The sequence below is a fragment of the Haliotis rufescens genome, unplaced genomic scaffold (genome assembly GCF_023055435.1).
Source record: "Haliotis rufescens isolate VD_foot unplaced genomic scaffold, xgHalRufe1.0.p SCAF_17, whole genome shotgun sequence".
Classification (NCBI taxonomy): domain Eukaryota; kingdom Metazoa; phylum Mollusca; class Gastropoda; order Lepetellida; family Haliotidae; genus Haliotis; species Haliotis rufescens.
The window spans coordinates 667,707-682,739 of NW_025963857.1; the positions used below are offsets into that span (position 1 = coordinate 667,707).

General features: G+C 47.2%; 1 protein-coding gene across 1 annotated transcript in view; it reads left to right on the top strand.

The window, feature by feature from the left end:
• The window catches only part of LOC124125582 (sortilin-related receptor-like), a 37,163-nt gene that overhangs the window by 9,352 nt on the left and 12,778 nt on the right, over positions 1-15,033 (top strand). The window contains exons 2-3 of the mRNA XM_048397268.1: positions 10,617-10,837; positions 14,657-14,795. Of these exons, the coding sequence (XP_048253225.1) occupies positions 10,617-10,837; positions 14,657-14,795 (360 nt within the window). The remainder of the gene's footprint in view (positions 1-10,616; positions 10,838-14,656; positions 14,796-15,033) is intronic.

The following is a 15,033-nucleotide window of genomic DNA, read 5'->3' on the forward strand; positions in this document are numbered from 1 at the left end:
TACATTGGCATTAATACTGCATGTGTATTGATCATCGCCCGGGTGTTTGAGTTTGGTGATGGGACGCATTTCACTGGCGACGTTACATGGAGCATAAGTGATTTTTTGGGTACTTTTTATAGTAGCCGAAGACATGTTACGCTAATGAATCTTAGGGTTTGACTTAAAATCGAAAGGGTTTAATTTCATGGACCGTGATTTATCGAACATATCTTTCGTTATTGATTTCTTTTTATTGCTGCAAACATTACTCTTAAAATCCCTTTACCTTAAGTGTCCTGAACTAACGTATTTTTTAGGCCACGATAGCTTGTGTGGACATTATACAGTCACGGACGTGAATGGGAATTGTGGGTGTCTGGCTCCCGGTAAATGCGATGACGATATAGGAGAACAAACCTAGTTAATGCGGACAGAACCGTGCCATGTTAAATCGATTTAAACCATTGTAATCTCCCTTTAATTCTAAAGTCGTCTAATTAGTCGTCTCCTACGGTAGTCATCCAGAAGACGAGGTGTCCGCAATATTGGGTTCCGGATTAACGAGATGTTAGTTATATTGGGTTCCGGATTAAAGCGTTGTCAGGCATATTGGGTTCCGGATTAACGAGGTGTTAGTAATATTGGGTTCCGGATTAAAGAGTGGTCAGGAATATTGGGGTCCGGACAAACCAGGTGTCCTGATTATAGGGGTTCGGGCTAAGGAGTTGTCACTGTCTTGGCATATACTGAAAAACAAATGTTCCTGTGACATTGAATAAGATTTAATGCAAAGTTATGTTTTTTACCAAATTTGAAACAATTTCGCTTTGCAACAGATAAAAAACTCCTGTGAGTGTTCAAATGGTTTAATGGAATTCATGAAATGGACCAGGCGTGGTACAAAGTCCTGTGGGATATCTGTCTATATCTGTGGAGCATGTTTCGAAGTTCCTGAAGTGTCTGTGGAACACGTGGTTGACGTCGAAGGCGCCGATCCATCTCATCCCACATGTGCTCGATTGGTGAGAGATCAGGGGAGCGAGACGGCCAGGAGATGACATTCACGTTGTTTTGTTGAAGAGAATCCTGAACAAGTCGAGCAATATGAGGCCGGGCGTTGTCATTTTGAAAGATTATGCCTGGGCCATGACGCAAAAACGGTAGAACAACAGGGCCGATGATCTCGTCGCGGTAGCGCTGTCCATTGAGATTTCCCTCTACCACTATCAAACGGGTCCTCTGTCTTGCTGTAATCCCACCCCATACGATAACGCTGCCGCCCCGAACCGATCTTCATCCATGACACAATGAATGACGTAACGTTCACCTCGACGTCGGTACACTCGAATCCGTCCATCACTGTGGCTGAGGTGAAAACGAGACTGGTCAGTGAATAGAACTTGTCCCCACTGCATGACCGTCCAGCATAGACGCTGTCTGCACCACTGTAGACGTGCTTGACGGTGGGTTCCTGTCAAATTGGGACGTCTGGCGGGTCTTCTGGCGACAATCCCTGCACATCTGAGGCGACGACGAATGGCTTGTGAAGATATTCGTCGAAGGCCAGGGATGCTTCTTGCAGTCACTGTTGCTGGCTGGAATCGATTTCGTAGGTGTGTTGTTCGAATCCAGTTGTCTTGTCGATTATTGGTTACGCGTGGCCTGCCACTCCGAGGATGGTCTCTGACTGCATTCGTCTGTTGCCAACGTAGCCATAAACACCAAATGGTGTTTCTGTGGACGTTAAATTGTCTTGCAACATCAAGTTGACTCGATCCTGCTTCAAGCATACCAATGGCTCGCAGACGCTCATTTCGGACAGGCGTGGCATTTCGTAATGTTGAATAATTGCGTAAATTTGTTGTTTTTCTGAGTGGTTGTTGTCAGCACGATGCTAAACAATGCATATGGAATCCCGTGAACGCAAATATTTTTATACCCATTCTTGGGTAGTGAAATGCCTGGGGCTTGCATAAAAGTCAACTTTTGCATGGAATGCATGCTTTTCTGTAGCAGTTGCGTTTTTGTGACTTGATTCCAAACATGGACTACAATATTGAAAACCAAACTTTACTTGTTTGAAAAATACACTAAAATATTGGTTTCACAGGAACCTTTGTTGTTGAGTATATAATATGTACGGTATGTATTGGTCAACAGCGGTTGTAAAAGGACATGTCATTTAATATAGGCTGCACTGGGCCAAACGTGTGTACAGATACAATGTGTATTTAATTATGATATTGCAACCATCCAGAAATTCCTTTCATTTGTTTAATGATGGATGCACGCACACAACAGATAGACACACGCACGCACGCACGCACGGACGCACACACACACACAGACACACACACACACACACACAGACACACACACACACACACACACACACACACACACACTCAGACGCGCGCACACAGACACACCCACCCACACCCACCCACACCCACCCACACACACACACACACACACACACACAGACACACAGACACACACGCATGTACACACTCAGACGCGCGCACACAGACACGCACACACACACACACACACACACACACACACACACACACACACACACACACACACACACACACACACACACACACACACACACACACACACACACACACCGCCTCTTCCTCTTAAAGTGTTTCGTGTCCTAATGGGGATCTGGATGCGATATTTGCCCCCACTACCAATACGTGTCGTAGTTATTAAAGATCGGATGGTTGCAATGTGTGACTTGTCTGTGTCATCGTGCCCTCACGCCACGGATCGGTACTCGTGCTATCAACCACTGGTCATGTACAGACCGGCTTGATATAACTAACTATGACAAGTTCAAACGCAAACCATCAACCACACGATAGTTCACTGAAAGGTCACAGCCGCAATATGGAACTGTTTAAGCCATCTTTGTCAGATGGCGACCAATGCTCGCGGCACCTCCATCAATACTCTCCGTATCAATACTTAAGGCAGGCAATCTCACATGGGAGTAGCAATGCTATTTGTTACATGCGATGAAATGTTCCCTGGTAGAGGCGAGGTGAACGTAAATACTGCTGTTGATTATACACCCTCAACAGTTTCATCTTCTGACTTCTGACGGGAGAGCTCTGAGCAGATTTAACGTCAATAAGAAGTGCTCACGTCCAAGCAAGAGCGGGAAGCAATATGTGTTAGGCATCGAGAGTGAGTGAGTGAGTGAGTGAGTGAGTGAGTGAGTGAGTGGGTGGGTGAGTCACGGCGTGTCAGCTTTATAGAGTGCCTAAAGTGATGCAGGTCTTACACGTCTACCACATTGATGAAACCCACGCGCACGGATGTAGGCTGACAATCCAATAGTCAGTTGAACCCACGTTCATAGGATCCGTGTACGCCTAAGGGATGCAACTCCGCACAGCGCCTCGCCTCGCCTCGCCGTTGACCAATTGGTCCCCATGGCAGCGGGACTCCTGCGACGTTAAACATACGTTGTATCTCCCATATACAATTCGTGGCGAAGGAAACCACAGTGATTCGGGGGTCGTGCAGTAGCCGCCTCTGTTATGTTGTCATCAGTATTGATAGTGGGTACAGACAGGTGGTACAGGGGTACAGACAGGTGGTACAGGGGTACAGGCAGGTGGTACAGAGGTACAGACAGGTGATACAGGGGTACAGACAGGTGGTACATAGGTGCAGACAGGTGATACAGGGGTGCAGACAGGTGATACAGAGGTACAGACAGGTGATACAGGGGTACAGACAGGTGATACAGGGGCACAGACAGGTGGTACAGGGGTACAGACAGGTGATACAGAGGTACAGACAGGTGATACAGAGGTACAGACAGGTGATACAGGGGTGCAGACAGGTGATACAGGGGTACAGACAGGTGGTACAGGGGTGCAGACAGGTGATACAGAGGTACAGACAGGTGATACAGGGGTGCAGACAGGTGATACAGGGGTACAGACAGGTGGTACAGGGGTACAGACAGGTGATACAGGGGTGCAGACAGGTGATACAGGGGTACAGACAGGTGATACAGGGGCACAGACAGGTGGTACAGAGGTGCAGACAGGTGATACAGGGGTGCAGACAGGTGGTACAGAGGTGCAGACAGGTGATACAGGGGCACAGACAGGTGGTACAGGGGTACAGACAGGTGATACAGGGGCACAGACAGGTGGTACAGGGGTACAGACAGGTGGTACAGGGGTGCAGACAGGTGGTACAGAGGTGCAGACAGGTGATACAGGGGCACAGACAGGTGGTACAGAGGTGCAGACAGGTAGTACTGAGGTGCAGACAGGTGATACAGGGGCACAGACAGGTGGTACAGAGGTGCAGACAGGTGATACAGGGGTACAGACAGGTGATACAGGGGTGCAGACAGGTGGTACAGAGGTGCAGACAGGTGATACAGGGGCACAGACAGGTGGTACAGGGGTACAGACAGGTGATACAGGGGCACAGACAGGTGGTACAGGGGTACAGACAGGTGGTACAGGGGTGCAGACAGGTGGTACAGAGGTGCAGACAGGTGATACAGGGGCACAGACAGGTGGTACAGGGGTACAGACAGGTGATACAGGGGCACAGACAGGTGGTACAGGGGTACAGACAGGTGATACAGGGGCACAGACAGGTGGTACAGAGGTACAAAGGTGCAGACAGGTGATACAGGGGTGCAGTCAGGTGGTACAGTGGTACAGACAGGTGGTACAGAGGTACAGACAGGTGGTTCAGGGGTACATACAGGTGGCACAGAGGTGCAGACAGGTGATACAGGGGTACAGACAGGTGATACAGGGGCACAGACAGGTGGTACAGAGGTACAGACAGGTGGTACAGAGGTACAAAGGTGCAGACAGGTGATACAGGGGTGCAGTCAGGTGGTACAGGGGTACAGACAGGTGGTACAGGGGTACATACAGGTGGCACAGAGGTGCAGACAGGTGGAACAGAGGTGCAGACAGGTGGTACAGGGGTACAGAGAGGTGGCACAGAGGTGCAGACAGGTGGAACAGAGGTGCAGACAGGTGGAACAGGGGTACAGAGAGGTGGTACAGAGGTACAGACAGGTGGTACAGGGGTGCAGACAGGTGATACAGATGTGCAGACAGGTGGTACAGGGGTGCAGACAGGTGGTACAGAGGTACAGACAGGTGGTACAGAGGTACAGACAGGTGATACAGGGGTGCAGACAGGTGGTACAGAGGTACAGACAGGTGGAACAGAGGTGCAGACAGGTGGAACAGGGGTACAGAGAGGTGGTACAGAGGTACAGACAGGTGATACAGGGGTGCAGACAGGTGATACAGAGTAACAGACAGGTGGTACAGAGGTACAGACAGGTGATACAGGGGTACAGGCATCGTGTGGAATACATTAATGATGTAGGTCGTTGACAGCTACTCATTTCTCATGCCAGTTTCCGTGTGACCTGACAGGTTTTAACATGTCCATATTTAACGGCGGTCTGTAAATAATCGAGTCTGGACCAGACACTCCAGTGACTGACATCATGAGCATCGATCTACGCAATTGGGATACGATGACATGCATCAACCAAGTCAGAGAGCCTGACCACCCGATCTCGTTCGTCGCCTCTCACAACAATCATGGTCGCCTTTTACGACAATCATGGGTTGCTGAAGACCTATTCTACCCCGGATCTTCACGGGTCAAAATATGTGAGACAGTTGGTTTGTCCTGTGAAATACTCAGGCAGGGAATCTAGGGTCTCATCCCATGCTATATAAAGGCATCCTGACAGATACGGCTGGCATATTGATAGAAGCGGCGTAAAACACTGCTCACCCACTCACTCACATGCAATTCGGCAGTCATTAGGGATATTCTGAGCGTAATATCGCATTGAACTAAAGCGAGAGTTGTAACAACGGTGTCGGAATAATCCCCGGAGTTCTGTCCCCGAGCTACAAATCTCTCAAGCTTTTATTAAAACTTCACTCAGCAATCTCCCGAACTCCCCCCAGGGCCGGAACTGCCTGTAATTCAGCCTCGCCCGGCCAGGTAATTGGTAAACACTGGGCGGGCACCTATCGACAAAACAATCAATCATTCGGATATTATCGGCAATTATCGCCTTGAAACTGACCGTTCTTTATTACGGTGTAAACGCTGCCTCGGAATTTGATGACTGTGGAATGACCACCGAGATAGATCCATGTCGCCGGCGTGTTCCGAATCAATACTGTAGATGAGCACGTCATGGGAGTGAGTCAGGGACATGCTGGGTAAAGCTAAGACGCCTCTAGGAGCAGCATGGACACCGATCACCGTGGTCCTGGCTTTGTCAGGGAATCGTGAGCTTTAGTCTGGGGAGTTCATTGACTTGTAGTGTTAAAGACAGTTTGTTATTGGTACTGATGCAAGCCATTATATGTTGTCATGCACAAATTGGTATAAATTAATTTGGCATCGGTTGAAACCATGCCTAGTGGCCACGCTACTGAGCTTTTGGGTTTCCCATCTGTCTGTGTTGAAAATAAGACGTTGAGATGGCAATGGGGTTGTTAACCTTCTAGCGCCTAACAGGTAGCTTGGGTTGTATACTCCCCGGGGAGATGAGAATGATTGTTGAGTGCACACCGATCCAGTGATCGGCAGTAATAATAGCGCTTTGACCATGCCCCTGTGTGTGGTGGAAATATTTACAGATTAAAATAAAAAATGCGGCAAAGAGGGTTTGGGTGATCCTGACACAGTCAGGCTGATTAGGCTCATCATCAGCTCAGGGCCCTTGCCCCCTCTACACGCAGCCTAGACAGCGAAACTGGGCCGATTTGATATGGCACTTCGCTTGGTTGGCACTCATTTCTGTATCGTCCAGCAGTACAGAACCATCAACAAAATCAACACTGACATTGAGATTATGTCCCACATCCTTAGCTCGTTTACTTTAAATGTGGAATGACTTATTTTCACCATAATCTTGACATGCTTCACAAGAGGATCAACAGACAAACCACGCCCTCCCATTTATGATTGGTAAATATAAGCGATTGAGGGAAGAGCGAGGGTGGTGGGATATATTGTCTGACATGATCCTTCGTGTGAGGGTATCAATACCCTGAATTTCTTGTTTCGTCCAATCAACAACACCCAAATAATATGAAAGGACGTTATTATTTTTATTGTGGCGTGAAGTTGTGTGACATTGAGAACCACGTGGCCAGAGATGCTTAGGATGAAGAATGAATCAGAAACAGGCGTAATCAGAAGCATTCAGTCTAGTACTAGCGCACAGAGAGAGTCACTGGATCCCTTGCTCCTCAGTGTCCAGTGTCAAACAGAACCAGAACAATGGGTGACCTTGACGGTACTAGTCCGTTCATTGTGTTTCGTACTATGTTGCCGTGTATTGACGGGGCTTCCACGCCACTTATAGGTTTCACGAATGTCACATCAACCACAGGCCAGACTGAGTTAGCGAACTATCGCTTTCTGTATTATGTATGTGTCAAATCAGTGGAGCAACATTTCATTTTCAAACAAACTTTGCATGTATGTTCATTCACTAACTGCGTCTGACCCGTGAAGATCCGGGGTAGAATAGGTCTTCAGCAACCCATTCTTGCCGTAGGAGGCGACTATGCTTGTCGTAAGAGGCGGCTAACGGGATCGGGTGGTCAGGCTCGCTGACTTTGTTGATGCAAACAAACAAACAAACAAACATTAACTGTGTCTAATTTACATGATTTCTTAACACTGGATTGTCTGGTAGAGACTCAGTTGTTTACAGGAAGCACTTCGTATGTCAGGAGTAGGTTACTGCTCTGCGGCGTTAGGAAACAGACACCTACTTTTTTATGCAAATTGTGTGAGTGGCGGGTGCTGCCGATAGAGCAGGACATGCGTACCCTATTCGCGAACACCTGGTGTCATCGTTGATTTTCAGGTATCCAGTTTTGACTTAAGTCTTTCTCGTGTCATCGTCGGCAGCTAAAAGTCCACCCAGGTGGAAGTTCAACATGGAGATATAGTCATGCGTAATATGTATTGGTGTTGGTGAGATATTTCAAACCAAGTGCTACATAAGTACAATTTCAAAATCCGGTTGTTTAAAAAAGTTCGTTGGAGAAATAAATTCGTTCATCATTTTGTTTACTATTTAAAAAAAGAAGTTTTTTCGAACTTGTCAGGAATATGAATATTATATTCTTCAACTTTAATATTTGTTCCAACTATCCGTGACCCCTTTTCGGAATGTTCGAAGATAGCGGACCTTTGGACCCGGTGTAGTTACGCGTTCAAAGAGAGCACCGTTGTTGCCGCCATGTTAGAATGGAGATAAACCGACTGTGTTTTGACATTTGATGTAGTCCCACTGTAGAGAAGATACCTCTCATATATACAATTTAAACCTCGCGCTAAAGAGTTCGGTTCCAAATTAATAAAAGACGAATCTATGCACAGTGGGACTACTTCACATTTCAAAAGACAGAAGGTTGATCTCCAAGGTGCATCCACTGATACTCCAGCCTCTGTCGCAGGGGACAGGTGACGGATGGTTGATGAGGGATTAAGTGCAGCTAAGTGACAGCTCCATCCCTGCAGAGATGCACTGCAATCATCGGCTAATACCCTACTTGTCCGGCGGGGATAATATTTCAATAACATGTGATATTTTGATATTATCATGTAGTAATTATTCACATAGAAGATTGTAATGGTACAACATTGTCTCTTGCGACCTGCATCGTTATAAGACTCCCAACTCTCTCTCTCTCGCTCTCCCTCCCTCCCTCCCTCTCTCTCTCTCTCTCTCTGTATACGTTATTACACCCCAAATCTCTCTCTCTCTACTTCTCTCTGTATACATTATTACACCCCCAATCTCTCTCTCTCTCTACTTCTCTCTGTGGACGTTATTACACCCCCAATCTCTCTCTCTCTCTCTCTACTTCTCTCTGTATGCGTTATTACACCCCAAATCTCTCTCACTCTCTCTACTTCTCTCTGTGGACGTTATTACACCCCAAATCTCTATCTCTCTACTTCTCTCTGTATACCTTATTACACCCCAAATCTCTCTCTCTCTCTCTACTTCTCTCTGTATACGTTATTACACCCCAAATCTCTCTCACTCACTCACTCACCTCTCTCTGTGGACGTTATTACACCCCCAATCTCTCTCTCTCTACTTCTCTCTGTATACGTTATTACACCCCCAATCTCTCTCTCTCTACTTCTCTCTGTATACGTTATTACACCCCCAATCTCTCTCCCTCTCTCTCTCTCTACTTCTCTCTGTATACGTTATTACACCCCCAATCTCTCTCCCTCCCTCTCTCTACTTCTCTCTGTATACGTTATTACACCCCCAATCTCTCTCCCTCTCTCTCTCTACTTCTCTCTGTATACGTTATTACACCCCCAATCTCTCTCCCTCTCTCTCTCTACTTCTCTCTGTATACGTTATTACACCCCCAATCTCTCTCCCTCTCTCTCTCTACTTCTCTCTGTATACGTTATTACACCCCAAATCTCTCTCTCTCTCTACTTCTCTCTGTGGAAGTTATTACACCCCCAATCTCTCTCTCTCTCTCTACTTCTCTCTGTATATGTTATTGCACCCCCAATCTCCCTCTCTCTACTACTCTCTGTATACGTTATTACACCCCCATCTCTCTCTCTTTTCTCTCTGTGGACGTTATTACACCCCCAATCTCTCTCTCTCTCTCTCTACTTCTCTCTGTATACGTTATTACACCCCCAATCTCTCTCCCTCTCTCTCTCTACTTCTCTCTGTATACGTTATTACACCCCCAATCTCTCTCTCTCTCTCTCTCTCTCTCTCTCTACTTCTCTCTGTATACGTTATTACACCCCCAATCTCTCTCTCTCTACTTCTCTCTGTATACGTTATTACACCCCAATCTCTCTCTCTCTCTACTTCTCTCTGTATACGTTATTACACCCCCAATCTCTCTCTCTCTACTTCTCTCTGTATACGTTATTACACCCCCAATCTCTCTCCCTCTCTCTACTTCTCTCGGTGGAAGTAATTACACCCCCAATCTCTCTCTCTCTCTCTCTCTCTCTCTCTACTTCTCTCTGTATACGTTATTACACCCCCGATCTCTCTCTCTCTCTACTTCTCTCGGTGGAAGTTATTTCATCCCAATCTCTCTTTCTACCACTCTCTGTGGACGTTATTAAACCCCAATCTCTCCTTCTCTCTCTCTCTCCTTCTCTCTCTCTTTCTGTGTGTGTGTGTGTTTGGTTGTCGATTATAGTTACGACCAAGTTAATGCTACTTTGACATGGGGTCATTGGGCATAAAGTGAGCAGTGCTCAGCCGTGATTACAAGTACATCGCTGTAGTCTGGACCAAACAAACGAGTGGCTAAAGCAACGATCCCCAGCCATGTCACACATACCCAATCCCATTTCAGTCGACACTTAGGACTCGCATGTTCACACCTCGACCGTTTAGATCCTACCGGGTACCCATGGCAAGACTAAAAGTTTAACGACATCACTACTCTCAAGGGGACTTCACATATTTTATAAAATACTGAATTAGGCAGGTCAAGCCCTAGATATATGGTGCAAAGCTTGCGCGTGTCGGTTGTTGATAAAGATAATCATGCATCGTGTTTTCATTTCAGTTTTCGCTCCTGGTCCAGATTGCAACACCGTCCACACAAACTTAAGCGGCGCCGTTATAGAGAGTGATGACGTCACTGGTACCTCTGTTGACGTGTGCGACATCCGCCTAGTGACGTCAGACCGGTGGCTGGTGCACGTGGACCACCTGGTCATGGACAGGTGCCCTGTGATGATGCAGCTGTATGACTCTAATGTGAGGTCATCGCTTGAGCCACCTACGGTATGCACCACGGGTCAATAATTACATCACAGCAACGCTGTTTTATTGAGAACTGGCTGATGAATGATTTGGGAATTCTTGGAATATGGTTGGGGGACATAGTTTGGCAATATTTCTGGAAATGGGGGCGGAAATTGACGGGGGATGGTAATGGAGTGACTTTGGAAATTGTTGGTTGAAAAATGTTTGGGATAATGTTTGGGAAAATGTTGGTAAATATTTGAGATATATATGAGAATTAATTGGAAAATGTTTGGGCTATATATGAGAATAAGTTGGGATATGTTTGGGCTATATATGAGAGCTAATTGGTTTGGATAGATTAGGAAATGTTTGGGAAATGTTTGGGATGTGTGGCCGTTGAATCAAGGGTTCAAGGAACTAGTTGAACTGTACACTAATAGTGTATAAATGTCTGCTCATGTAAACTGCCGGGCAAAAGAAAGTATACATCCATGTTTGGTGATGGCTGAAATTGAAACAAACAAACAAGAAACAGTTACTCGATGGTGATGACGTAGACACGGTTATCATGGTCAGTTTCTTGTCCCTTACGTCTGCAGTGTTTCGGCGACTGTTTTCAGCCTAGTAACGTTTTTAAAACGTTGTAATGTTTTGGTCACATCCAATTTTCCAGTGCTTGCCGTCTCCTGCCCGGCAGTTTAGGTCTGAAAAGTCATAAGACATAAATGCTCAAGAATTGGATTCGCCCGTGTTACGAACCTTCACAATGCTGAACGTCAAGCAACACAGATCGCCATGACACCGAGTCACCAGTCAGCAGCAACATGTACACAGAAGAAACAAGAGGGCCGAAGTTCTCCTTACCCGACAGAGTGCAAACAGAAATCGCACCTCTAGCAACTCTGCATGCGGAGATTCACGCGTGTACACTCTTGAATTGGTAATCTAAATGTTGTGTATGATCTCCAAACGGCATCGACCTCTGCAATTAAACCACAACTGCGTCACTCAGCGTGTGCCTAGAGAGACGTCATCTGTTTAAGTCTGGTGATGTGTTTGAAGACACGCAATTCCCCATTTATACATATGTTCTTATAGCAAATCACTCCCACTGAACACATGCAGACAAAGCTATGAATATCCAGAGCTTCGGGAATCTCGTGGGAAGAACAGACTATTAACTGTTGTCAACAAAAACAGATTCTATTTCTCTAAACGCTTCATATTTGCCATTTTATGAAAAGTAGAAGCTTCAAGTGGATCTATCTGGTCAGAGCGTGTACAGTGAGACCTGCTTAATCTAGACAGCAGTTCGTATTAACATCAATGTCCTGTTCAATCATTATGCAGTGAGTGAGTGAGTGAGTTAGTGAGTGAGTGCGTATAGAGTAACAACATACCAGCAATGTCACTGATCTCCATGTCACGGACGGCCGGTTGTGGGTTTGGAGGCATTGAAACATGGCATACGCACCCGGGAACATAAGAACTACGACCCGTGTGGTGGCTTTTCGGTAATGGTTTGGGATTGCCTGCCACACGATTGTAAGCTGGACTTGTCACCTTCCAAGGTAACCTCAGTGGTAAGCGGTACATTCGTAACTTCCTGCAACCAATTGTTGTTCCGCGTTTCGACAACCACCCACTAGCCACCAGACCTGTGTACATGGATGACAATGCTGGGCCACATCTGTCTCGAGCAGTAACAGCTTTTCTCTAGACTGACGCTGTGGCGACACTGTGACGACCTGCCATGAGTCCTGACCTGAACCAACTAGAGGAGATTGGGACATCTTGGGGAGACGAGCACAGGCACTGGACCCACCGCTACAGACTCTGCCATGAGTACTGACCTGAACCAACTAGAGGAGATTGGGACATCTTGGAGAGACGAGCACAGGCACTGAACCCACCGCTACAGACTCTGCCATGAGTACTGACCTGAGCCAACTAGAGGAGATTGGGACATCTTTGAGAGACGAGCACAGGCACTGAACCCACCGCTACAGACTCTGCCATGAGTACTGACCTGAACCAACTAGAGGAGATTGGGACATCTTGGAGAGACGAGCACAGGCACTGGACCCACCGCTACAGACTCTGCCATGAGTCCTGACCTGAACCAACTAGAGGAGATTGGGACATCTTGGGGAGACGAGCACAGGCACTGGACCCACCGCTACAGACTCTGCCATGAGTACTGACCTGAACCAACTAGAGGAGATTGGGACATCTTGGGGAGACGAGCACAGGCACTGGACCCACCGCTACAGACTCTGCCATGAGTACTGACCTGAACCAACTAGAGGAGATTGGGACATCTTGGAGAGACTAGCACAGGCACTGGACCCACCGCTACAGACTCTGCCATGAGTACTGACCTGAACCAACTAGAGGAGATTGGGACATCTTGGAGAGACTAGCACAGGCACTGGACCCACCGCTACAGACTCTGCCATGAGTACTGACCTGAACCCACTAGAGGAGATTGGGACATCTTGGAGAGACGAGCCGGGCACTGGACCCACCGCTACAGACTCTGCCATGAGTACTGACCTGAACCAACTAGAGGAGATTGGGACATCTTGGAGAGACTAGCACAGGCACTGGACCCACCGCTACAGACTCTGCCATGAGTACTGACCTGAACCAACTAGAGGAGATTGGGACATCTTGGAAAGACGAGCACAGGCACTGGACCCACCGCTACAGACTCTGCCATGAGTACTGACCTGAACCCACTAGAGGAGATTGGGACATCTTGGAGAGACGAGCACAGGCACTGGACCCACCGCTACAGACTCTGCCATGAGTACTGACCTGAACCAACTAGAGGAGATTGGGACATCTTGGAGAGACGAGCCGGGCACTGGACCCACCGCTGCAGACTCTGCCATGAGTACTGACCTGAACCAACTAGAGGAGATTGGGACATCTTGGAGAGACGAGCACAGGCACTGGACCCACCGCTACAGACTCTGCCATGAGTACTGACCTGAACCAACTAGAGGAGAATGGGACATCTTGGGGAGACGAGCACAGGCACTGGACCCACCGCTAGAGACTCTGCCATGAGTCCTGACCTGAACCCACTAGAGGAGATTGGGACATCTTGGAGAGACGAGCACAGGCACTGGACCCACCACTACAGACTCTGCCATGAGTACTGACCTGAACCAACTAGAGGAGATTGGGACATCTTGGGGAGACGAGCACAGGCACTGGACCCACCGCTACAGACTCTGCCATGAGTACTGACCTGAACCCACTAGAGGAGATTGGGACATCTTGGGGAGACGAGCACATGCACCGGACCCACCGCTACAGACTCTGCCATGACTACTGACCTGAACCAACTAGAGGAGATTGGGACATCTTGGGGAGACGAGCACAGGCACTGGACCCACCGCTACAGACGCTGGCCCAATTTGAGACAGCTCTTCACAGGGAATGGCAGCAGTTGCCCATTCAGCAGATCAGACTTGCTGGAGGGATGAGACGAAGACTGGAAGCTGTCATCCGGGCACGTGGCGAGTTTAGTGATTATTTGTGTCCTTTATGTCATTTGTGGACTGACAATGGCATTTCTCATCATCAACCATGATATGGAATTGTTTTCCTCACCCTGCACCTCCATACTTACTGTGGCTACTGATTTGCACAGATACAGCGCGTATTACAGATCACGTTTTACAAACTGTTGCAGGAATAAGTGATGGTTTAGGGAGACATAATCAAATTTAACAACAGTTCCGTCACCTTTCAGTTACATAAACTTGATATACCCTTGATATACTCTCCTCAGTTTATTAAAAATATTAACGTAATAGTTTATGTGTGTATTATTGCTTACAGGCCAACTTCTCCTGCGGCCGCCATCAGCAGGCAGTTCCGACGACTCTGGATTTCAAGACAGACTTCTTCACCTTCAGGCTGGTCAATGAACAACATAAGAAAGTCCGGTTTAAGATTGTTCTCACAGCTTATAAAGAACGTAAGTTGGTAATAGTATATGCTGAAAGTTGTCAAGCTATTTTGAGACATTTCCTTGCAACATAGCTTGGCTTGGAAGCTCTAATTTTTTTTTTTAACCTTTGCTATATTTCGTACAACCGCTGTTATAACGGACGCATTAAGGAAAATGGTTCTTTCCGGTGATTTCTGATGACGTTATAATGTCGGTACGAATATTTCCATATGCAAAAAGTCAAGGAGTTCATTTTGATGAATGT